Source organism: Vicugna pacos, chromosome 11 (genome assembly GCF_048564905.1).
Source record: "Vicugna pacos chromosome 11, VicPac4, whole genome shotgun sequence".
NCBI lineage: Eukaryota > Metazoa > Chordata > Mammalia > Artiodactyla > Camelidae > Vicugna > Vicugna pacos.
In genome coordinates this window covers 10,200,279-10,227,444 of record NC_132997.1, presented here as the reverse complement: position 1 = coordinate 10,227,444, position 27,166 = coordinate 10,200,279, and the positions used below count along the sequence as shown (strand labels likewise).

Below are 27,166 nucleotides of genomic sequence, written 5' to 3'. Positions count from 1 at the left end.
CTTGGATCAAAGACAGTGTGTCTCCACTGTCCACACTCTGTGCCACAGTGTTGTGGGCAGAGAAACTGTCCACTTCTCTGGTCAGTCTGTGGGCTGAACTTCTCCAGCTGGACATGCAGTGACCCAGAGACAGATGGGCAGATGATGGTTGTCATCACCAGAACTGAGAATCTCATTTGCTGCTTCCTTTATGTTTCCATCTTTAAATGCTTCTCCCCAAGACTGAGGCTGGCTGTCAGGTTTTATCCAGGCCCAATCCCAGTAGAACCAGAGGTGAGGTCACCAGGAAAAAGAGGCTTTTACTCAGCTGGACTATCTCAGCTTGCTTTTTGCCCCCTAAGGAGCACTTTTTTCCCAGTGACTTCATTATAATGTGGTCTCAGTTTGCCATTTGTTTAGATTCCTTGTATTACTTATATCTTGTAGAATTTATCTTTGTCTGTGTGACTTACTTCACTTAGAATGACAGTCTCTTGGTTTCCCAGACATAGACCCCAATATTCACAGCAGCACTATTTACAACAGTGAAGACACAGAAGCAACTTAAAAGTCCAAGGATAGATGATTGGGTAAGAAAGATGGCATATGTGCACATGATGAAATAATACTCAGCCATAAAAAATGAAATAATATCATTTCCAGTAACAGGGATGGGCATGACTTTGAACATACTAAGTGAAGTAAGTCAGACAAAGGCAAATATATCACTGGTATGTGGAGTCTAAAAAAATGATCCACATGAACTTATTTATAAAACAGAAACAGACTCACACACATAGAAAACAACCTATGGTTACCAGGATGGGAAGTGTTGGTGAGGAGGGATAAATTAGGAGTGTGGGATTAGCAAGTAGACACGACTATACACAAAACAGATAAACAACAAGGAACAATTTATAGTACAGGGAACTATATCCAGTAACTATTAATAACCTATAATGACAAGAATATGAAGAAGAATATATATACATGTATATGAATCACTATCTATACAGCAGGAACTAATACAACACTGTAAATCCAATGCACTTCAATAAGCCATGGGGACAGAGAGGGCGCAGGGATCCCAGAGAAAATAGAGCTGCCCAGCCCTGATGGGGGTGGGGCTAAAGAATGATGAAGGGAGGGGACCTCCAGGCAGAAGGCCTCCTGAAGAGAATGAATGGGGATCCATGACCCCTTTCATGCTGGAATCCTCTGATGGGATTGATGGCTCAGATTGTAAGGACCATGCTGCCATGTCACAAGGAAAATTGACCAGAAGAGATGAGGATGGTAGGTGTGTTCCTCCCTGGGAGTCTGGCACAGGAACAGACAAGAGGGAGGGAGTGTGAATGAGGCCAGGCCCAGGCCCTGAGGTCAAGGAGAAGGGGTAGGATCAGAGGGCACTGGTGGAGGAGAGGTGACAGGATCTGGTGATCACTTAGCCCAGAAATAGAAGGAGACAATCCCCAGATTTCAGGCAGAGGAATCTGAGAGGATGGTGCTGCCATTTCCCACACACAAAACAGAGAAAGAATGGGCTTGAGGGAAGGATCATGACTTTCCTTTTGGACATGATGCTAAAGTGTCTGTAGGCCTCTGACTCTGAGTCCACCTGCCTCATGTTACTGGGAACTTTTAGAAATGCAATTTCTCAGGTCCTACCCCAGACCTCCTAGATCAGGAACCCTGTGGGTGGGTGGGGCCAGCAATCTGGGTGTTACCAAACCCTCCAGCCCTTCCAGAAAGGGTGTGCTGGTCAGTGTTTAACAACTCATTCCTGGGAACAGGGGAGGAGCCCTGATTTTAGTATCTGCCAATTCAGTGGTGGGAACCATCCACCACTGCTGACTTCTAGCCACTCATCTGACTTTGCTCCATGGGGAGTTGAGAAAAGACACAGCAATTGTCACTCTCAGGCAGCATGATCTAGCTCCAGACGGTTGTGATGTGAACCTGGGGCCCCAGAACTACTGATGGAGGCCAATTGCTTGAATGTTTCTGTGAGGCAGGTAGATGTGTGGGTGTAAAGCTCGAGGGAGGACTTGGGGTGCAGGAAGTGTTTGGGAGATGTCAGCGGAGATACAAGCTCTGACCAGGTAAACATAGGGACAGAAACATGAGTAATGATTCTTGGTTCCTGCCCTTAAGGTGTGTGCAGTCACTTAGAAAGAGAATTAACCAACCATTGCAGAGAGAATGACATTAGTGTCAAGGGGGTGAGCCCCTCAACCTGGGAAGTTTCCTGGAGGAGGTGGCAGGACCTCGGTTTTCAAACACAGGAAGGACATTAGGCAGGTGGAGAAGAGGGAGGCCAGTGTCCCAGGCAGAAGGGAAGAGAGGGAAGGGAAAAGAGCCAATAATTTCCAGGGGCTGCATGGGGTTGAGCACGGCTGATGGGAGGGGTTAGCACTGTTATGACAGAGGGGAGGCCAGGGAAGTCAGGTCCACGAGGGAACTGGGCTCAGAGCAAAGGAAGTTAAACTTCATTTTGGAACCTATGAGGAATTGGTAAAGAATTGGAAGGAGTGGTGCCTATGATCAAAACTGAAAAGGTCATGCTACCTCCTCAGTCATCATGCTCTATTTGCTATGAAATTTCTTCTGCTTCTCAAACACATCAAGCTATTTGTCACTTCCAGCCTCTTTGTGTGCACTTTCTTCTGCCTAGGACCCTCACACTTGCTCACCTCTGGATTGACTTCAATAAGTTTCTGCCCAAGTGTCACCCCCTCCTAGGGACCCTTGGGGCCATGACGTGAGTTAGAAGAGGCCCCTCATTTCTCTCCATCACAGAACCTCCTCCAGCTCCTTGTGAGATGGCATGAACCACAAACTATAAGGATCTTAGTGGTTTCTGTGGCTGAGTTTAAAATGTGTGCATTTCAACTCCAATGCCAAAAGGAAAAACCAACTATTATCCCACAAATGAAAAAAAAAATTTTTACTTGTATTTAATGGCATTGAACTTTGCTCTCAGGGCCCTATTATAATGTTCTCCCAGCTCAGGATACTTGGGCTAAGTTAGTAGGTGTTCCAGATCCTTTAAACATTCTCTGTCCAGTTCAAAGTTTGACTACAGTTTTAACAAATACCCTCAGTTACTCATGGTGTCTTCATATTCCCCTTCCCTTTTCTTCCTTTTCAATAGGCCCTGGGCACAGGGAAAGCTCACACACCACAACCCTTGGAAGGGGGACTGGAGAGGGGAGAGGCCTGATGTGATGTTTCTGGATGCCAGACTTTACCTCTGACAGCTTCAGTTGCAGTGAGGAGGGGCAGGGCTTTCAAAATTAAATACAGAATTACCAATTGATCCAGCAATTACACTTGTAGAACTAAATTTCCAAAAGAATTCTAACCAGGGTCTGTGTTCACAGTAGCATTATTCTCAACAGCCTAAAGGGACAAGCAAGATGTGTCCATCTGCAAATGAATGGGGGAATCAAATGTGGTGAATACACACAATGGAATATTATCCCACCTTGAAAACAAATTCAGTTCTAAAGTTAGGGTTAGCAGGGGGTAATGTGGGCAGAAATGTATAAGCTGGGTATTGAAATTTGCTTCTCTTGGGGAATCATGGAAATGTTGGCTATCTTGATTGCGGTAGTTGTTTTAATGTTATATACATCTATCAAAATTCATCAAATTATACACCTGAAATAAGTGTCATTTACTGTTCAGGAATCTACCACAATAAAGGACTTCAAAAAAAAAAAAAAAGAAAGAAAATCAATGTAATGGCAATGCAAAAAGGAAAAAAATAGGATTTAAGTTCTGATACCTGCTAGAACATGGACGAATCTTGAAGATGTTACACTAAGCAAAGTATGCCAGACACGAAAGGCAAAAGAGTGCATGATTCTGTTGCTGGTGGATGTAACTGGTGTTCCAGGTTCTTGTCCTGTCCCAAAAGGAATTCAGAGACAAGACACAGTGGTTAAAAAAGTCAAGTGAGAATTTATTAAAGGACGGATAGCACACCCAAGGGGAGAGTGGGAAGGCTCAGGTGAGGGGCTGCCCTGAGTTTCTTTGGCAAGTTGGTTACATAGGGTGCAAAAATGCAGAATATTTATTAGGGAGGGAAGGGTCTGGGGTCATAATCCCTGATTTTTATCCCAACTCCACCTTCCCAAAGGGAGGAGGGATTTTTATCCTAATTTATTCTATGTGGGAAATGTCATGGAGTCGGTGAATGATGGGTACTTCTAATCTTGCAAAGTTAATTTTATTGTAATGTGGGGAAAATGAGCAAAAAGTTTCAGACACCGGAAATTCCTGCCTGTCCTGTCCTTTCTCTATTGATGTCTGAAGGTGTGACCACTTATTAGCCCAGAGGTTCCTGCTTTTCTTTCTCTGCCCAGGGACCCCTGGTGCTTATATGATGTATGGTTTCATGCATTTGGCCTGTGGCCCTCCTTTCTGCCCAAATCTGCCATTTGTTCTATGTCTTTCTCTGTTCTTATCTAGCTATGTGCCTGCTTTAACATCACTGCAGGACTTCTCACTTATATGAGCATCAGCAGGGAAGGAGCAGGTGGCTAGAGCCCCCAGGGCTCCCAGCTGGGCCTGTGAGCACTGTGCTGGAGAGGGTGGCACAGTCCTTACCCCATGCCCAGGGTGGGGGTTGTGAGGAGCTTCTGATGCATTTTACACCCAAGTATTCTCCAGAGCAGTGTTTTTTTCCCACAGCCCTGTCCAGGGCATGAGTTTGGGGCCACACATGGGTTGGGATGGGAGGTGAGGGGGTGACCACTGGTAGTGGTGCTCAAGATGGGCCGGTAGCCTCGCAATCCACATTTCATATTGGGGCCAGTGTAGGTTCTGGGTTCATCTTAATCAACTATTTGCAGCAGCCCCTACCCATTTCCAACATTGCCCTGACACACGGGGGTGGCCACATCCAGGCAGGCCCTGTGTAACCAGGGATTCTCCACCCCACTGATATGGGCCTGGTGCCCAGAGCAGGGTTCCTGGATATGGGCGTCCCTAGGTGATCTATCCTTGTCCGGCCAGATGGGGGATCTTGTGCCTGCAGATTGTAGCTGGAAAACCTCAATGAGATGAGCTCCAGGCAGTGGCAGAGAAGAGCCTTGAGCCTCCCTGACCCACCCCCATTTCTGTGGCCTCCTCAACCAGGCTCAAGGCCTCACCCTTCCCCAGGGATGTCCTCACCAAATGGAATTCAGCTGCATCTTTCCTGTTACCTTTTTGTTCCTGGAAACTGCCTATTTAATGTTATGCTCATGGATTTTGCAAATAAAGTAGGCTGTCAGGAATGAAGCAATTGTCACAGGGCCCAGAGTTAGAGAAATGGTTAAACTGCATCAAACCGCCTCAAAGAAAGGGGTGGGACTTCCTGAGGACAAGACTGATGGGAAGTGGGATGACTTTGGGTCTAGGGGCTCAGGCTGGGGGATGGGGTCTAGGAGAAAACAGCATTTGCTCCCTTCATGTCTCTGTGTCACACTCTGGTAATTCTCACAATATTTCATACTTTTCATTACTATTTCACTTGTTATGATAATTTGTGGTCCCTGATGTTATTGTTACAAAAAGATTGCAAGTTGAAGTTTCATATGATGGTTAGCATTTTTAAGAAAGAGTATTTCTTGATTAAGGCAACGTTTTTTTAGACATAACACTATGGCACACTTTATATACTATAGTGTAAATATAACTTTTATATGACTGGAAAGCCAAAACAATTATGACTCATTTTACTGTGATATTTACTTTATTGCAGTGATACAAATTCAAGCCTATAATAACTCTGAGATATGCTTGTAACAGCCTTGTTATGTGGCAGTATAAGTCCTATAGATTGAGTTTGCCACTTTCAGATTGCCTTAGCTATTATTGGTCACTAAATCTGCATATACATTTTAAATTTGACAAAAAAAATGTTGGATGGTGATTAGGGCAGCACTGAATCAGCCAGTCTGGGGAGAAATCAGCCTTCAAAGTCATTAAAAGTCCTTTTTGTTTTTTAACTTCTCAATTTTGGGATGCAGTTTTTAGATTTCTAGAACTGCTTTAGGCCTGTTATAAATGTAGCGACAATGTAACACAGTATTTATAATGCACATATTTGAATTATACAACTTGATACAATTTAACAGATATAAATGTGTGACCATCACAATATAGTGAACCTACCCATCACCTCCAAGGATCACTGCCCTTTATTGCCTGACATCCTGTGACTTGAAAACAAGTAGTTTTTGTTTCCTTTTACCCAATTTTGTCAGGCAGGAGGGTAAGTCTAGCCCATGCTACCCTAGCCAGAAAGGATACAATTGTCCTGGTATCATATTTTTTCTATTTGTTGGTTACACACAAAAATATGATTTTTATATAGTCAGTTTGCTAAATTCACTTATTTCTAATAACTCTTCCATAGACTTTTTATTGACTTTTTTACTAATACAATGATATCACCTGAAAATAAGGAGTTTTAATTCAATCTTAACAGTTTTTATGCCTTTTTTTGATTTTTTTGTCCTTTCTAACCTGACCAAGATAGAGCTTTCAGTCCAATGTTGAATAGAAGTCGTGGTGACAAGACTTCCTGTTTCATTATTAATATCAGGAAGAAATAGTCCAGTATTTATCTGCTTAGGATGATTTTTATTTTCTTATTATTTTTAGTGAAATTTCCTTTCATTTCTAGTTTAGTTTTTTTCAATCATGAAGGTGTGTAGTGTTTTAAAAGATGTTTTCTGCATCTACTGAGATGCTAACATGGCTTCACTTGCCTTTTTCTACTTATATGTTAGTTACATCAATTAGCTTATTAAATGTTCATACATTTACTTTGAAATGACTTCAAACTTTAAAAGTCGTAAGTGGTGCACAAAAACTCAGACTTCCCCAACTGTGCACTGCATTTCCTCCATGCCTCTAGCACACTTGCTTGCAATCTTAAACCTATACACACACTCACACATATTCCTCTTTCTCTGATGCATTTGAAAAAAACCAGCAGACATGAGACTCTATTTCCCCTAAATACTGGAGTGTGTATTCCCCCTCCAAAACACTTGCTTACTGAACCAAATCAATAAATAGACACTACCATTCAATCCATAAACTATGAATTATGCTAATGGCTCTTTCCTTTTTGTTTCCTTGTTAAGAATCTTCAGCCTCTTCCAATCTGGAAGTCTTTTCCTTTTATGTCCTTGCCAATTTAAACATAGGCTTTCATTTTGTGAAAGAACCTTTCAAGTGAGTTCATCTAATGGTTCCTCGTGATCACACTCTGGCCACCCATCCTTAGCAGGAATATAGCACTAGTGATGCTGGCTCTTTTCAGTGCATCTCATCAGGGGGTACAACAAAGTGACTTGCTCTGCCTCTGGTGAAGTGAACTTTGATCATCTGATTATGTTGTTCTCTGCCAGGTTTATCATAAAGTTACTGTTTTCACCTCTGTAGCTGATTAGTATTTTGTGAGGAAATATTTGGAGATTATGCCAACATCCTGTCCATCAAACCTCTACCCACAAACTCTAGCCTTTGTTGTCAGCTACTTACTGAATCAACCACCAGTATGACGGTTACCACATTGTGTTTTTCCATTGCCATTGTTCCTTCTACAGTTATTAGCTGGCATTGTATAAAGCTGTCCTTCCTTCATGGATTAACATAGTTATATCTGTATAAATTAATGGATTCCTGTTTTACCTTCTGCATTATTATGCTGTTAATTTGTTTTGATGTTAAAATTGTGTCAAACTTTGCCAGTGGAAGCTGTACAAGATGATTCTTTTCTCCTTTTAATGTGCTTCCATTATTCTTTGACATTTTATTGTCTAACAGATAAGATGATTCAGGATCATCTTGTATTTCTCCCCATCTCTGACTTTCAATAAACCATACCTTCAGAGACCTCATTGTTTATTGGTGGGAGAATAGTACTTAAAATTAGCCACCTGGCACCTGGTGTGCTCAACCCTATGTGGGTGTCACTGTGTTTAGGCCCTCTCAGCACCCAGATCCAAAACACACACCCACAAGCACTACTCGATTTGTGTACTTAAAATATGAATTACATTCCAACACCTTAGGTGGTTTTGTAGCTTTCCCCTTCTGTGTTTACAGATACCGTCTCCAACAGTGAGGAACCTGGCTCTCACCACCCTCAGTACATTTACTTATCTGCCCAGTGTTACCAGCATCTCAGCCCTGCTGATCATCTCTTCCATCTGCCCTCAGCACTTTTGATGCAAAGGGGCACATCACCTCCACACCTTTCTCATCCCCCGTGTCAGGGCTCTTCTGACTCCCACTCTAGGACAGGAAAGCAGGAGACAATTGTACAAATTTCAAGGGAGAAGGCAGAATCTGAGAGGAAGGGGAATAGAAGGCCAAATCAAGTGAATTTTAAACATTAAATGCATCCTTTGATTCCTCTAATATCATTTAGTCAACATATGTGATATGACTGGAATTTTTATTTAATTTCAGAGTTTTGCATCTAAATTCATAAGATAGTGGAATGTAACTTTACTTTCCTGAAATAACTTACAGGTTTTGGTATCAGTGTTGTACTAGCTTCATAAAATGAACAGGAAAACTCCTATCCTCCTTTCTCTGGAAGAGCTTATAAAAGCTTGGTACTATTTCTTTAAATACTTGTAATAACTAGAGTGAAGTCATCTGTTTCTATGAGTTTTCTTTCTGGGAGATTTTTAAAATATGAGTCAGGAATTGTTTGCAGATTTGGTAAGGTACAGTTTACCTCTGGTAGGACTCTGCACTGTCACTGAGAGCATGCTGTGTTCACCAAGGGCCCAGCCTGCTGGCAGTTCCTGAATTCTATTCACCTTTCCCTCAGTAAAGAAAATTTTGATAAACTGGCCATGTGTTTGAAGTCTCCTATGTTTCAAAATTTTTCACTCCAGCCTTGACTGCCAGATTTCTGCTGGGCTCTGTTTTCTGGCCTCCCTGCACCCTACATCTCCCCTGCCCTGACACCAAGCCATAATCCTCTGCCTGAGCCAAGCTCAATATTCAGGCTTCTCCCTGTAGCCAGAATTGGCAGGTGCTCCCATTTTCCCATTTACTTTTTCACTCCTCTCCTGAATTTTACCATACCAGCCCTCTTTGCTTTGCAATAACAGGTTGCATTTAAATATACTTTCTGTGAACTGCCTTTCTAGTTGTCCTTAGTAAGAGCAAAGGTCTGCTGAAAGCTACTATAGCCTATTGAGTAGAAGAATCTATTTGTGCTTTTTAAAGCCCTGTACTTGACAATTTATATGTTTGTATGTGAATTTTTCCCTTTAAAAAATCATTGTATCACATGTGAGAAGTGGTAAGTATGTGGGGAAATAACGTTGGGTGCAATAAGTCACTCACATGATGGATGACAGCTGGCCAAACTGGTAAGACACTGGCAGGGCAGAAACCACCTACGTTCTATACTCACCCAATTCCACTACAGCTAGTAAGTTGCATTCAAGGCAACCTACCTTACCCCTTTGATCCATCAATTCAGGACAAGCCACTCAAAATTAGTACGCCCCAGAATTATTTAAAAAATCCTGCTGGAATGCTCCTGTCATATGTATGTCACCAAGACCAGGCTCTCTCTCTCCACCTGGACATCAGAAAGTCTTCTTATTGATGGGTCCACTGCAAAAACCTTTCCTTGTTTCATATATGCCTGAGTAATAAATCTTTGAATTGTTTACAACTGCCAACTCCAGGTCACATATAATACCTTTAATTGAAAGAAAAAGCACACCGGGCAATGGACCAGACTGTATTTTAACAAAGCAAAGTGCTAAAATGAAAACATTCTCCACATTTCCTAAATTGCTAAACACTTCAATTGAACATCTCTGATGTATGATAAACTTAACTTTAACTTAAAGCTTCCACTTACTTAGAAGTACTTTTCTAATAACTACTATCTGATACCCACTGAGATGCCACTTCAAGTATTTCACACAAGCCTAATAAGATATCACCTCATAGTAAATGTCTTCCTATAATTTCCTATAGCTTGTGCATTTTCCCTGGCCTGTGAGTAAAGACTTCTCTACAAATGCTATATATCATTTCTCTGCTATTTAGTAAGGTGTGACTTTGGGCAAAATCTGCCCTGTATTCCTTCACCAATAGGTTTTCTCCACTCAGCTATCTCATATACTATATGGTCCAAATTCCAGTAGAAAATTTTCCAATGTCCAGAATATCTTCATATTATTTTCTCTCCTCTTATGTTCTCTGCTCTGTATTGTGAAAACTGATTTTTGAACAAAGGTGTTCTCAAAATCATTATATTAATAGATTTTCCTCTCCACTTTGTGTTCTCTGTTCTATAAACTCTGGACTTCACCCAGAGTGATTTCCCTCATTTATATTTATAGAGTTTCTCCTCAAATGTGTTCTCTGATGTACAGTGAGTTTTGAGTTGACATAGAATGATTTTCCACAAACATTACATTCATAGGGTTTCTCCCCTGTGTGTATTCTACGATGTACAGTGAGTCTTGACTTCAGACAGAATGATTTTCCACATTCATTACATTCATAGGGTTTCTGTATTATGTGAGTTTTCTTATGCGCAGTTAGGGATGACTTCTGACGAAAGTTTTTCCCACATTCATTACATCCAAAAGGTTTCTCTCCTGTGTGTGTCCTCTGATGCTGTGTGAAACTCCTGAAGCTGCATAAAAATCTTCCACATTCAATACATGCATAGGGCTTCTCACCTGTATGAGTTTTCAAATGTTTATTAAGAGTTGACTTCGCAGAGAAGGATTTCCCACATTCGTCACATTCGTAAGGTCTTTCCCCTGTGTGAATTCTTTGATGTACAATGAGGTATGATTTCACATAGAAGGATTTACCACATTCATTACATATAAAGGATTTCTCTCCTGTGTGTATTCTCTGATGCAAATTAAAGGCTGACCTGTGGCGGAAGTATTTTCCACATGTGTTACATTCATAAGGTTTTTCCCCTGTGTGAGTTCTTTGGTGTATAATGAGGTCTGATTTTCGGAGAAAGGCTTTCCCACATTCACAGCACTCATTGGGCTTCTCCCCTGTGTGTCTTTTCTGATGTAGTGTAAGGGCCGAATTACTTGAGAAGGATTTCCCACATTCATGGCATTCATATGATTTCTTTCGTTTGTGTGTCCTATGATGTTGGGTGAGAGTTGACTTTTCAATGAAGGATCTCCCATATTCCTGACATTCATAAGGTTTCTCCCCTGTATGAATTCTCTTATGTTTAATGAGGTATGAATTCTCATAGAAAGTTTTCCCACATTCATGACATTCCCAGGATTTTTCCTCTTTGTGGGTTCTCTGATGTCTTGTGTGGGCTGATTTTTGGTTGAAGGTTTTTCCATATTCATGATATTCATAAGTTTTTTCTCCTGTGTGTATGCTCTGTTGTACACCAAAAATTTGCTTTTCACTGAAACAGTTTCCATATTCATTATATTCAATTATACTATCAATTGAGTGGGTTCCCTGAATTTGAATGATGTCTGACTTCTGGCTCAAAGGGTGAATACTCTGTTCAAAGAGAATGGATTCCTCAAAGAAATTTTCTCCACATTTATTAAAATCATAGTGATTATCATCTGAATGTGTTCTTTGGTGAGCAGTAAGAGATGACATATTGCAGAAGTTTTTTCCACATTCAGTGTACTCACAGGTGTTCTGTCCTGTGTAAGTTTTCTTCTGAATAACAGGGAGTGAATTTTCATGGAAACCTTTCCTACATTCATTGTATTCAAAAGGTTGCTCCAAAATTTGAATTTTCTGATGCAGAGCAGAGTCTTCATTAAGAGAGAGGCCATTCCCATTTTTATTACATTCATAAGGTTTCTCTTCAGAATGAGTTATTCCATGTTTGTCACCATGGAGCCATTTTCTACCTTTGTTAAACTCATCAAACTTGTTTCTTGAATAGTTTCTACTGCTATTAATTAATTCTGAAATATAAATAGAGTGACAAGAAAGATTAGCTGACAAGGATATTTAGAGGAAACAGCATTAGATCTGGGGGAGTTCATCAGTTTAGGTCATGATCTCTCATGCCTAGAATATGACAACAGCGTGTATACATCCAGTCACATCTTCTCTCCTATTCTACCTAGCAGTAATGAATCAATGCTCTAAGCTCCAGTTCACAAAGGAACAGTACTAAAACCCAAGATTTAATTGTTTCTACTTCTGGTTCATGAGGAATAAAAATATGCAAACAAGAGCAAAACCCAAGAGTAGACAAACCATTCTTGCCACAGGATCAGACTGCACAGCTCTACCCTAGTTGTGGTATTTTCCCCTTATTTCATCAGCACTGGTCAGCAGTGGACCTCTCCTGACCATCAAACCCCTTTGCAATGCTTCCTGACTTTTGCCCAAACAAATCTCATCTGATTTAGTATCAGTATTCAATCCTGCTTTCATATACATTTTTCAACATCTCTATATACCAAGAAAACAAAACCTTGGATAAAATTCTAAACCTGGTTCCAAAAGCTTCATTTACCTTTACTTTAAGATTTTGGTTATGCAGGACTGTTTTTACTGCTGTGCTATCTACAATACTCTACTTCCTTGAGCTCAATGTCCTAAGAACTGATAATACATATTTTTTAAAACATATCACTGAGACAAACATATAATATCTGGATTCAGATCAGAATCAAGCCATCATTTTACAAATCCAGAATGAATATAGTTTTTCCTAGGTAAGCCCAGATGTTTGCCTCTCCATAAATTGTTCATTTTCATCCACTGTCACCCACTCTTATCTGTTCCTCTGGTCCTGCCGCCTTTATGTGTTCCAGGCCAGCCACCTTCAGATGTATAGATATACGGAACTCTCTGGTGTTCTGGTGTGTTGGGCAGAGGATGTGTTGTGTTACAGATGTTTTACTGGTTGTAGGTTGAAGGGGAGAGACAAAACAAGTATCTCACACTGCCATGATGCTGACATCACTCAAAGGGGTAATTTTTAAGAACAGCTTTATGTTATTTTGTGGCTACTACATCAGAATATATGGTATAAATCAACTTGGCATAAGTCCTAGAGATGGTCATGCCAATCAGGGAAAGAATATTTGTGGTAAAACCTTAGCATCCATATCTAGAATCTTACACTACTGGAAAGAACAAGCCCCCATGATGGATAGTTTTTCTTGTAGGGACTTTAAAAGGCTTAGAAATTATTTTTACCTGAGGGAAGGCAGTATACAAAGAAGATACCATGACCAGGGCAGTCTCCAGATGGAGATACACTTTAGGAGATGGCTTTGGAAGAGTAATATTATTTGCTAATAAGCAAATGAGTTAAAATGAGCTAATGAGTTACAATCTGATGTCTGACACATCAGAGGCTCATATGGATCTCTAGGCTGTTGTACCCACCCTTCAGGGTTTCAACTTGTGATCTATGACTGACAAGATGAAAAAGACTTTTAAAAAGAAAACCCTACAGGTAAAGCCTTGCTGGCCAGCAAAATAATCATCTAATGCCTGGAGTCACAGAGGTTTTCCCTAACTGCCTTGTCTGCTCTGGCCTTAAACTTCGCCAGACTGAAAGCAGGTGTGGTCATACTGCTCAATGGCAGCACTCTGACAGTGTTGAGAAACATCCCTGTGGTGCTATAAGCTATGGAAACACCATGGATCCTGGCAGAACTGTCTGTATCACTTGTTACCTTGCTAAAGGCTTATTCTAATAGCCTGTACAACCAAGATTACAAAAGCTGCCTGAATTCTTAATTTGTGATTCTTGTGGAAGGCACAAGGTAGTGGGCAGGGCCACCCATTTCTGGGAGAGTGTATCAAATCTGGATTTCATCCCTCTTAGAGGAAATCTCACCACTGTTGACTTCTCAACAATAAGGAAGAATGAGTCTGATTCTATTTTCCTCACCCACTTCTTGGTATATACACCTCAGCAAGGCAGTCATAGTATTAAATACTGCTGTCTTCAGAATGGGATGGTCTCTGGTCTACTAACTGGGTGACAAAAAAGCTGTGTGTGGGGAGGGGGCATAGATCTGTTTTGAAATTTCTGAAAATTCAAGATCTCATCTGGACTCTGGTGACATCCTTGGTGTAAAGCTGGAAACAAAAGTCTTTTTTCTCCCTGAAGAAATGTATTTATGTGCTAAAATGTTAGAGAGAACTCAGGATCCTCCAAGGGAACAAAGGTTTTTATCCCCTTTAAAAAGAGGACAGAGGAAATCTACCTCTCTTTTATAGAAACATGGCCAGGTTAATTTTATCAGTGTTCTTCACCTGCAATACTAACTTTGCATGTATGTGTTGGACATTTGGCTTCTGTCTCATTGCACCAAGAATAAGATATTAAGGTATGTCAGAATCACACAGTTATTACCTGTCTTTAATAATAATTCATCTGTACTGTTCCAGAAACTACATGTATTTTATTTATCATAATATTAACAAAGATAAATATTAAAAACAATCTGAAATTTTAAATCTCCACAAAGAGATAACTTCAGACCCAAATGGCTCACAATCTTATATAAAATCATCCACAGAATTGAAAAATGTGAAACAATGCTCAACGCATCTTATGAAAATGAAAATAATATAGTCTTCAACCCCAAATGTGGAAAGTTTACAATAAGGAAAATTACAGGGTAACATCTCCATGGACACACACAAAAAAATCAAATTCAGTAATCATAAAAACAATATATTATGATCAAAGATGATATATTTCAGAAATATCAGATTGGTTTAACATTTGAAAATCAATTAAGACTACTCACCATAATCACAGAACAAATAAGGAAAGCCATATGGTTATCTCACTACATGCAAAAAATAAAGCATTTGGGCAATTTCAATATTCATAATTGTTTAAAAAGTCTTAGCAAACAAGGAATGGAAGAAAACTTCCTCAAAAAATCAAGGGTATTTACAGAAATCTTTCAGTTAACATCAAAATTAATGGTAAGATACTGAATATTTTTTCCCTGAGGTCAGAAACAGGATCCAGATGTTCACTCTCACTACTTCTATAAAACACTTTCCTAGTACACCTAGCCAGTACAAAAGGCAAGGAAAAGAAAAATGGTATAAAGATTGGGAAGGAAGAAGTAACTTGTCTTTATTCATAGATGATAAAACTGTTTATGTAGAAAATTTATAGAAATCTGCAAAACAACTACCAGAATAAGTGAATTAGCAAGGTTGCAGGGTCTACGACCATTCCACCCTGAATGAGCCCAATCTCATCTGATCTTGGAAACAAGGTTCCAGGATACACTGTAAATGTGTAAACATCAACTGTTTTTCTATATATTCCCATTAAACAATTAGAGAATAAACAGTTCAGATGGTATAAATGAAAAAATGAAAACAGTATAAAATATTTAGGAACATATTTAATGAAAAATTGGAAAAACTGCTAAACTGAAAACCACAGGACCAGGGAGAAATTGAAGACCTAAGTAAAGGTACCATGGTCATGGATTGAAAACAGCATTGCTGAGATGTCAATTCTCCCCCAAAATAACCAATGACATCTTAACAACAACAAAAATAAGAAAGTCCCAACAGGGGTGTGTGTGTGTGTAAACTGATGAGCTGATTCTAAAATTTTATGAAAATGTAGAAGACCTATTGCAGCACAGAATTTTCCAGAATATCTAAAAACATAGGTATCATTTTAATATATTCTGTAGATTAAAGATATTCCTGGCAACATTCTGTATTCATGCTGTATAACAACCAAGCAATCTTGACTAAAGCAGCAAACCTAGAAGGCTAAAACTGCCAGATATCAAGACTTATTAATAAGTTATAATGCTGTAATAAAAGACAATGTAGTATTGTCATAAAGTTGGACAGATCATCAAAAAGAACAGAACAGAAAGCCCAGAAATGTAATCACACATAAATGATCACCTGATATATAAGATAAAACTGCAATTCAATGAAAGGATAGTCTTTTAAGTACATTTCTGTTCATCAGAAGATATCATTAAGAAAGTGATGACATAGTTTAAACAAGGTACTTTTCAATACATACTATTGACAAAAGACTCATACTCAGAATAGTTTTAAACAACTATAAATCAGTATAAAAAGACCAATAACTCAATATAATAAAAGTAAATGACCTGAATAATCACTTAAGTAAAGGAGATATCTCAATAGGCAACAAACATATGAAAAGATGTTCAATATCATTAGTCACCAGACAAATGGAAATTAAAACTTCATGAGGTAACACATCACAATGACCAGAATGGTTAAATTAATTAGACTGACAATATCAAGTGCTAACAGGATGTAATGCAACTGGAACTCTCACACATGGATGGTGGTGATATAATTTAGTACAAACATTTTGGAAAACTGTGTAAGCTAAATATTACTAAAGCTAAATATGTGACTACTCTATACTCAGCAAGTTTATTTCTGGTTATACATCTAACAAAAATGATGTCCTCCAAAATATACACGCAAGAATATTTATGGAAGAGGAAATCAAAGTGGCAGCAGAGGAGAATGCTGAGTTCACCTCCCATGAACACATCAAAAATAGATCTATATTTGGAGCAATTCTCACTGAAAACAATCTGGAGACTGGCAAAAAGACTCTTATACAACTAAGGCTGTTAAAAAAAAAAAAAAAAGACCCACAGGGAGCTGGAAAGGAAGGGAACAGAAGCAATCAGTTTGGGACCTGCACCCCTAGGAGGGATATTACACAGACTCAATGATCCTCCCCAGGGAGTGGGCAGTTCAAACCACATACTGGGCACCCCAAACCTGGGGCCCAACACTAGGAAAACAAGGCCCCTTGGCTGGTATGAACATCAGTGGGACTGGAGACGGCACTGTGAGAAACATGGGACACCGCTCATGAAGAGCATGTCACACATGCTTGCCTGCTCAAAAAAGAAGGCAGATGAGGCAGGCTGAGACTTTCATAACTCTGGCTGGTTTCCCAGGACTGCCTCCCAGACCACACCAACTACCCGCTCCTGCCCCTTTTACTGCATGGCACAGCTCCTCACTAGGGTGAAGGGTGCTGCTGCTGAGAGTGCACACATGGGGGACAGAGCTGGACTGGACCTGACACTACACTGAATGGGATAGGGGGCGTTACTGGTGCTGTCAGGGATGACAGACCAGGAGTGTCCTGGAACACTGACATGTGCCAGGACAACTACAGTAGGCATACACTCCAGCCCCTCTTGCTCCTGTACTGCTTCCTTCTGAGGAATGGAACCAGCTCCCACTCAACCCTCAGGGCTTCTGCGCTAGCACCTTAAGGCTATGGTACCTACAAGTCAAAAACTGACAATGGTTTTTCTTGTAATAAAAAAATCTCCCAGCAAACAAAGGTCCAAGACTGGATGGCTTCACAGGGAAATTCTATCAAACACATAAAGAGCTAATATCTATCCTTCTCACACTATTCTGAAAACTGAAGAGAACAAAACACTCCCAGATTCATTCCACAAGGTGATAAGTACCCTGATACCAAAACCAGACAAAGACACTATGAAAACAGATTATAGGCTAATATTTCTAATGAATATAGATGCAAAAATCCTCAACAAAATATTAGCAAACTGAATGCAGAAATATATAAAAGGGTCACACACCATGATCATGTGGGTAAATTTGAGAGATCCAAGGATGGATCATTATCTGCAAATCAATCAATGTGACACACATTAATGAAAGGAATAAAAATCCCATGATCATCTCAATAGATGCAGATGAAAGCATTTGATCAAGTTCAATATTCATTCATGATAGAAACTCCCATTGAAATGGGTATAGAGGGAGCATAGCTCAACATAATGAAGGCCATATATGACAAACCCACAGCCAACATCATACTCAATGGTGAAAAGCTAAAAGTCTTCCTGTTAAATCCAGGGACAAGAAAGAGATGCCCATTATCACTACTTGTTAACATAGTATTGGAAGCCCTAATCACAGCAATCATAGACACACACACACACACACACAGAATAAGAGGTGTCCAAATTGGAAAGGAAGAGGTGTAACTGTCACTGTTTGCAGATAACACTCCTGAGTATATAGCCAAAGAAAACAAAAACACTAATTGGAAAAGATACATCCACCCCAATTTTCATAGCAACATTATTTACAATGTCCAAGACATGGAAACAACACAAGTGCCCATCAAGAGATGATTGGATAAAGAACATTTGGTATGTGTGTTTGCGTGTACACAATGGAACATTACTCAGTCATAAAAAATAAATTGTGTCTTTTGTAGCAATGTGAATGGACCTAGAGAATATTATGCCCTAGTGATATTAGTCAGAGAAAGACAAATTCTGTATGATACCAATTATATGTGGAATCTAAAAAACATACACAAATGAATGTATATGCAAAACAGAAACAGACTCACAGATACATAAAACAAACTTATGGTAACTAAAGGGGAGACTGAAGTGAAGTGGGACAAATTAGGGGTCTGGTTTAACAAACACAAACTACAGTTTATAAAATAAATGACCAACAAATAGATATTGTATAGCATAGGGGATTATAGGCATTATCTTATAATAACTTTAAATGAAGCACCTGAAACAAATACATTATTGTAAATCAACTATATTTGAATTGAAACAATTTATAATACCCTTTTTCAAATGCCCCAAATTTCAAAATAAGTTTATTTAAGAGAAGTATGTTTCAAATGTGTACCCCAAATGTGTTTCAGTAATAAAATGGACAGATAAATTCTGGAATAGTCACAATGGAAAACTACACAGCAATACAAAGCAAAAACTCCAAATATATACAATACACATGTATCTGACAAACATAGCGCTGATCCAAAGATGCTAGATACTATATACACACACACACACACACATATATATGTGTGTGTGTAGTATATATACACTATATAGTGTGTATGTATATAGAGAGTGCAAATACACATACAGTACATACTGTATGACTGCAGTTATCTGAAGTTAAAAACAGGAAAATTTAATCTGTGATAACAGACGGAAGAGATGTTATTTACTGGTAAGAGGACACCAGGGAGCCTCCTGGGGTGCTAAAAAAAAGTTCCACCTTGATAATGGAAATATCGGTCTGTACATACACAAAATTGTATTCACTTGAACACTTAAACCCTGTGTATTTAACTCTATATATACCTTTAAAAAAAAAAAGAAGGAAACCATTTGGGTATGAGAGTGACAATAGGAGATACTGGGTGACTCAGTGACTTTGGATATTTGAGTCATGTCAACAAGCTGCTTCCAAAGGTCCAGAGCCACTAAAAAGTGACTCCTAAAGACCATTTCAATGGCTTTAATCTCTGAACTAACCCTTTGTGATCCAACTTCCTCCTAACCTCCATCTGGCTCCTACTCACACTAACTCACCTGGGACACTCTGGCTTGAGGATTCTTCCTCTAATATCCATGGCTCCTCTCCTTGCTCCAGCTTGAGGATCACTTCTGGCTTAGGGATGCAATATCCTGTAAATGAGAATTGTATCATGAGACAAATTGGATGAGTTTTGGGGCCTTTGAAGGAGGAGGACAGTATACCTCAAAGAGAGTACAATTAAAAATGCTCATTTAATCCTGTTATGGGACAGAGGACAACACATTCTTTCTGGTACCCACAAGGGATAAACTGTCCTTTACCTCTGAGTCCCCAACCTAAACATTATTATATTCTACAAAACTTCCACAGGTAAATAAAAAAGGACATGTGTACTGGGGGTCTACATGAAACAAGTGCTACCTACCCACTGAGAGGAGGTGGCTGTAGGTCTCCAGCATCACATCCCTGTACAGGGCCCTCTGAGCAGGGTTCAGCTGCTGCCACTCCTTCCAGGTGAAGCCCACAGTCACATCTCTGAATGACAATGATCCCTAGGAAAACATATTTCTACTCAATCTGAAATGGTCTGAATCAGGTGATGTGGGAAAAAAAGTGTTTAAATACAAATTTTTACCATTTTTACTATTGCAAATTGACCAGAAATGTTACAAAGGACCTCTATTATATAACTTGCTTTGTGTTACACTTTGTGAGTAAAAACAGAAATCATAGTAGAAATACCACTGGTGAATTAATTTATTACTTAAGGGAAAAATATCTGCATGCCCTCATGTGCCCAGATCTGTACTAGTTTTGGGGAATTCCAAGTTGAATAATATACTCTTCCTGGTCTGAAAAAACTTAATCTTATAATGAAACATATAAAGACATACCTACCATAGGACTTAAAGGACCCACAGCACAAATCTGTGCAACGCAGACAGAGATCATACAGGGGTTCTGTGCAAGTTCACATGAGAGTGTTAGCACCTTGGATTTGACTGAGCAGATAAAACTTTCAGTGATTAAATGTAAATACCAGTTTCTTTATAAATATATACCAAAACATCAATGAAAGTTAAGAAGACCTGAAAAAATGTGGTAAATCAACAGACTGCACAACAGGACAGGAGAGCAGGTCTGAACCTGTGATAAAATAAAGGCTGCAGAGGCAGGGGGAAGAGATTCTGGGGTGGAAACAAGCTCATCTATTTGACTTAAATCCTGTTAGAGATCTCCAAATATTTAATCACTCAACTAAATCTCTAAAATTCTTGAGCAACCATCAGTTTTATTTATATCTATCTATAAATTAAATAAAATACTGTCAATTCACATTTGAAGAGAGCTTAATTCTGTTATTTTTCAGATAAAAATGTAAATAGACCAGCTAATATTTTCTTCCCATGCCCTAAAGGATTGACAATATATGATGTGTGCAGAACCATCTTACACACTCCTCTGGGGATTTGCTCCTCCCTTCCCCCACCTCCACTCATCACAGGTCACTGCTGTGAACAGCAGGAAGCCAATCATGCAATGGGAATACACATCTCTGTCCCAGTTATACAAACTAATTGTCACTGAAGAAGCAATGATCCCAGAGTAGGGTGGAGCTGGACTGACTAAATTAAGGGGGGCAGCACTGAAGATGCTACACAGGGAACTTGCTGAGCAAAGGGAGAGAGGAAGAGTTTACTCCCAGAGAGTCTGTGCAATCTGCCCTGGAGGTTCTGGAAATTTTGTCAACTCTGGAGAAACAGAAGGAAGAGCAGTGACAATGAGATGGATACTAGACATACATACAGGACTCCAAATGTCTTCAAAACATGGAAGTGGAAATACTCACTTAAAGGTGAGAGAGATGATTCTGGAATTCAGGAGAGGGGTCTACAATGGAAATAAGGATATGGGTGAAAATGGCAATGAGACAGACTGAGTAAAGAGATACCAGCACAGAATGTGAGGGAACACCAATATCTGAGTGGCTGGTAGAAAAAAGAAAAAAGAAAAGTAGGCTATGAAGGCTGAGAAGAAATTTCCTGAAATCTGAGAACACAATCAGATGACAGAGAATAGTGGAAAATAATGAGCACAATTTCACAAATATCTGACATTTCCAATTAAAGATAATGGACTTAAAACACACATCTGCCTCTGATGCCTCCAATAATAGAAGTGGAAGAAACAATAAAACAAAAATAAAACAAACAAATGTGCAAGTAACAGAATACACTAAAAAAGACAATTTAATGTAACTTCTGGATAATATCAGCAAAAAAACATCAAATGAAGGAAACTAGAGGCACATTGCCTACAATTTATAGAAACACAGGTAGGCAGAAGCGGCAGCTTCCAACCACAGCCAGAGACCACCAAGCTCTAAGCCTTCAAACCAGGCAGGGGTCAGCACAGGTAGTCGGATGGCTGACTCACTGCCAAAACAAGACTGCCAGGGCACCTTGGTGGCCCCCTACTCTGTGGAGACCCAGCAGTTAGTTAAGACTAAAGCTGATGAGCAGCCATTCTCTAAAGCTGGGACACATTAAAAAAATAGATAAATCTATATAGTCAGCCCTTCATATGCCCAGGTTCCGCATCCATAGATTCAACCAACTGTGGATTGAAAATATTTGGGGGGAAAATTCCAGAAAGTTCCAAAAGGAAAAACTAAATTTGCCAAACACCAGCAATTACTTTTGTAGAATTTACATTGTATTTACAACTATTTACATAGTATTTACATTGTATTAGGTATTAGAGTAGTCTACAGACTATATAAATTATATGGGAGGGTCTACCATAAAGAAGGCATGAATATACAATGGGGGAAATATAGCTTCTTCAATAAATGGTGCTGGGAGAGCTGGATAGTTACACGCAAGTGTCAAACTAGACTATTTTCTCACACCACATACAAAAATAAACCCAAAATGGATTAAAGACCTAAATGTAGGACCTGAAACCATAAAACTTCTACAAGAAAACACAAGCAGTACACTCTCTGACATCAGTCTTAGCAATATGTTTTGGATATGTCTGCTTAGGCAAGGGAAACAAAAGCAAAAATTAACAATTGGGACTACATCAAACTAAAAATGTTTTGCACATTGAAGGAAATTATCAACAAAATGAAAAAGCTGCCTACTGAATGGGAGAAGACATTTGCAAAAGATATATCTGGCAAGAGGTGAATACCTAAAATATACAAAGAACTCACACAACTTGACATTCATTAAAAAAACAATTAAAAGTGGGGAAGGGACTGAACAGACATTGTTCAAAAGACATACTGATGGCCAATAGGCACATGAAAAGGTGGTCTACAGCATTAATCATCAGGGAAATGCAAATCAAACCACAGTGAGATATCACCTCACAACTGTCAGATGACTATTATCAAAATGACAATAACAAGGGTTGGCAAGGATGTGGAGAAAAGAGAACCTTCATGCACTAGTGATGGGAATGTAAATTTGTGCAGCCAATATGGAAAACAATATGAATACTTCTCAAAAAATTAAAAATAGAACTACCATATAACCCAACAATTCCAGTTTTGGCTATTTATCTGAAGAAAATGAAAATACTAATTTGAAAAGAAACTTGTACCTCTCTGTTCAATGCAGCATTATTTACAATAGCCAAAACATGGAAGCAACCTAAGCATCCATCAACAGATGACTGAATAAAGAAGATATGGTATATATGTACATATATACATAACAGAATATCCCTCAGCCATAAAAATGAATGAAATATTGCCATTTATGACAACATTGGATGGACCTAGAAAGTATTATGCTAAGTGACATAAATCAAAGACAAACACTATATGAATGCATTTATATGTGGAATCTGGAAAACAAAACAAATGAACAAATACAACCAAACAGAAACAAAGTTATAGATACAGAGAATAAACAGGTGGGTGCCAGAGGAGAGGTGGTGGGGTAAGGAGAGAAATAGGTGAGGAATAGTTTTTTTTTTCCTTTTTCAGTTTTATTAGGTAGGATTATTACAGTCTGACTACACATACATATTATATTCCACGTGAAATAGGTGAGGGATATTAAAGAGGCAAAAACTTTCAGTTTACAAGATAAATGAATCACGGGTATAAAATGTGCAGTGCAGAGAATATAGTCAATAATTATATGATATCTTTGTATAGTAACATGATAACTAGGCTTATCATGGTAATCATTTTGAAATGTATACAGAATCACTATGTTGTATACAGAATCGCTAACATGGTTCTACAGGTCAATTATACTTCAAAAACAAGCAAACAAATTCATAGAAAAAGAGATAAGATTTGTGGCTACCAGAGATGGGGTAGGGAGGCAGGAGGAGGGAATTATATGAAGGTAAACAAAAGGTACAAACTTTCAGTTATAAGTACTAGGGATGTAATGTACAACATGATAGAGATAATTAATGTTGTATGTTATAAATGATAATCTTTAAGAATAGTATATCTTTAGAGTTCTCAGCAAAAGGAAAACATTTTTTCTATTTCTTTAATTTATCTATATGAGATGATGAATATTCATTATGCCTACTGTGGTAATCATTTCATAATGTAAGTCAAATCATTATGTTGTACACCTTAAACTTATATAGTGCCATATGTCAATTTTATCTCAAAACTGAAAAAACATTAAAAAATAAAATGTATAGGAAGATGTGAGTAGGTTTTATGCAAATACTACACCATTTTATGTAAGGGAATTGAGTTTCTGCAGATTTTGGTATCCATAGGAGGTCCTGGAGCCAACCTCCTGCAGAGACCAAGGGATGACTGTATATGGACAATACAGACAGTTCTGACCCAAGTGAAGCCAACTAAGAAATGCAGCTCCTCAAACTTCAATCCTCCATAATAGCATGTAGTTTTGTTTAAAGCAACTACTTAATGAAACAGATCTTAGTACTCTAATTTCAGGATATACCATTCTCCATTTCAAGAACTGAAGGGGGACCTCCTGCTTGCTTGCCTGCCTCCTTTCAGCCTGGCCTGAAGGAGAGTCCTCCCATGTCCATCCCCTACCCACTCACCTACAGAACCTTCTGGTGAGAGTCTGCGGTAAGATACATCCGTATCTGCATCCTTACCTACCAAGTCACCTGTGTTAATCAAACTAGATCTTCAGAGAAAAACAGGAGAGGAAAATGATGACTTAACAAACAAGAAGAAAAAACTAAAGCATTAAAAGTAAGCCACCAGACTGAACAGAATGACTGAAGAGTAAGGGAGGAAGTACAAAAATAAGGGCAAGTTTTGAAATATTCTAAATAGAATCCTCAATATGTTCAGGAGAATATTGTTTTTCTGTAAAGTGAGAATAGTTAGCTATAGGAATCCATCAGAGAGAGAAGACAAGATGGAGGAGTAGTAGGACAAAGAGCTCGCTTCTCCTCATGACTACAACAAAACCACAACTGATTGCTAAACAACCACTGGGTAAAAAAGATTGGAACTTAGGAAAAAAGATCTTCTTCAACTGGAAACATAAAGAGGGAGCCACAGAGGGACAGTAGGAAGGGAGTGCTTGTGGTATAATCTGGGCCCCAAACCCACTGAGTGGGCAAACCACAAACTGAAGAATTAAGTCACAGAGGCCCTCTCACAGGAGTGAGAGTTCTGAGCCCCACATTATGCTCCACAAGCCAGGGTTATGGCACTGGGAGGAAAAAATCCCAGGACAACAGGTTTCGAAGGCCAGCAGGACTTAACTTCAGGATCCCCATAGGATTGGGGGAAACAAACTTTATTCTCTTGGGAAACACACACACAGAATCTAATATGTGCCAGTTCCAAGGGCAGAGGCAGTGATTTCGTAGGAATCTAGGGCACACCTGCCTGCTGGTTTTGGAAGGTCGCCAGGGGAGTTAGGGGTTGGCTGTGGCTCACCCAGGGGACATAAAAGCTGGTGGTGAACATTTGGGGAGTGTTCAACTACATTAGCTTTCCTGGAGGCTGTCATCTTGATGGGGCCATCAGCACCAAGACCTACCCCACACATCAGCAGACCTCCTGAGCCATAAACACTTCTAGACATGCCCCTAAACAGGGCCCTAACCACCAGAGGTCCAGAAGCAAGCTTCACCCAGCAGTGGGCAGGCACTGACTCCTACTGCCAAGAAACCTGTGTAAGCTTCTAGCTCAGCCTCATCCAACAGGGGGCAGGCACCATAAGTAAGAAAGCAGCAAACCCAAAGCCTGTGGAAGGAGTCCGCAAACACAGGCCAGACTCTACCATGGGACCAGCTGGACTCTGGCCCTTGGGTGACAAGAGAAGAATGTACTGCTGGGACACACAGTATGTCTCCCACAGAGGGTCACTTCTCCAAGGTCGAGAAACATAACTAACCAACCTAAAAATACAAATAGAAAGATGGAAAGTATGAGGAAGCAGAGAAATACCATCCAGGCCAACACACAAGGTAGAACTCTAGAAGAAGAAATAAGTGACGAGTAGATAGGCAATCTATCCAAGAAAGAGTTTAGACTAATGTTGATGAAGCTGTTCAGAGAACTCAGGAGTAAAGATGCACTGGGGGATGTTTCAGCAAAGAGTCAGAATAAAGAAAGAATACCCAAAGTTGAAGAATAAAATTACTGAAAGGGATAACACACTAGAAGGAACCAAGTATATACTAAATGAGGCAGAAGACTGGATCAGGTTAGTCGTATTCAGTACTGCAGAACAGAAAAAAGAAAAAAGAATGGAAAGAAGTGAAGATAGTTTAAGGGAACCCTGGGACAACATGAAGTACATTAATGTTCACATGATAGTGGTCCCAGAGAGAGAAGAGAGAGAGAAAGGACCTCAGAACATTTTTGGAGAGATAATAACTGAAAACTTTTCTAACTTGGGAAAGGAAACAGTCACCCAAGTCCAGGAAGTGCAGAGAGTACAAAACAGAATCAGCCCAAAAAGGAACACACCACGGCACATAGTCATCAAACTGATAAAAATTAAGGATAAGGAGAAAATATTAAAATCTGCAAGAGAAAAGCAACAAATAACATACAAGGGAACTCCCATAAGGTTATCAGCTGATTTTGCTGCAGAAACTGCAGGCCAGAAGGGAGTGGCATGATATTTTTAAAGTGATGAAAGGGGAAAACTTACAACCAAGATTATTCTATTCAGCAAGGCTGTCATTCAGACTTGATGGAGAAATCAAAATCTTCACAGATAAGCAAAAGCTAAAAGAATTCAGCACCACCAAACCAGCTTTACAACAAATATTAAAGAAATTTTTCTAGTCATCAACCACAAGAAAATAGAACAATAAGAGGAAAAAATAAAAGACCTACAAAATAAAACCAAAACAATTTTTAAAATATCAATAAGAACATACAATGTAAATAGATTAAATGTTCCAATCAAAAGACATAGACCGACTCAATGGATACAAAAACAAGACCTGCATATTTTGTGGTTCCTTATAAATTTTGCAATTGTTTGTTCAGGTTATGTGAGGAGTGTCATGAGTATTTTGATGAGGGTTGCACTGGATCTGTGGATTGCTTTGGGTTGTGTGGTCATTTTGATAGTGTTGATTCTTCCAATCCAAGAGCACAAGAAATCTTTCCATTTATTTGTGTCATTTGGATTTTTGGAGTATAGGTAACCTCTTTGGTTAAGTTTATTTCTAGATATTTTGATGTAATAGAAATGTTTATGCCGGTTATAAAATTCTGGTTTTTGAAGTGAAAAAAAAAGTGAACAAAGGGCACAAATGGCAAAATATCCTTCTTTCTTATTTGCAAATGTATTATCATTTTTTCAGTGGCTGTGGATTG

The 27,166-nt window shown here is 39.2% G+C and overlaps 1 protein-coding gene across 10 annotated transcripts in view; it reads right to left on the bottom strand.

Moving 5' to 3' along the window:
* LOC102542306 (uncharacterized) overlaps window positions 1-27,166 on the bottom strand; it is a 96,057-nt gene that overhangs the window by 6,665 nt on the left and 62,226 nt on the right. For 9 of the 10 annotated variants that reach the window (XR_012077843.1, XR_012077842.1, XM_072972256.1 and 6 more), the window contains exons 2-5: window positions 19,772-19,898; window positions 19,401-19,496; window positions 10,713-11,948; window positions 3,770-3,889 (exon numbers count right to left, since the gene is read on the bottom strand). Coding sequence is in view for 8 of the 10 variants with exons in the window: in XM_072972256.1 (XP_072828357.1) it covers window positions 3,770-3,889; window positions 10,713-11,948; window positions 19,401-19,496; window positions 19,772-19,898 (1,579 nt within the window). In the remaining 2 variants the exon portion in view is untranslated. Of the gene's footprint in view, window positions 1-3,769; window positions 3,890-9,702; window positions 11,949-19,400; window positions 19,497-19,771; window positions 19,899-27,166 lie in introns of those variants that run through there. The other variant, XM_072972253.1, reaches the window with a different exon arrangement.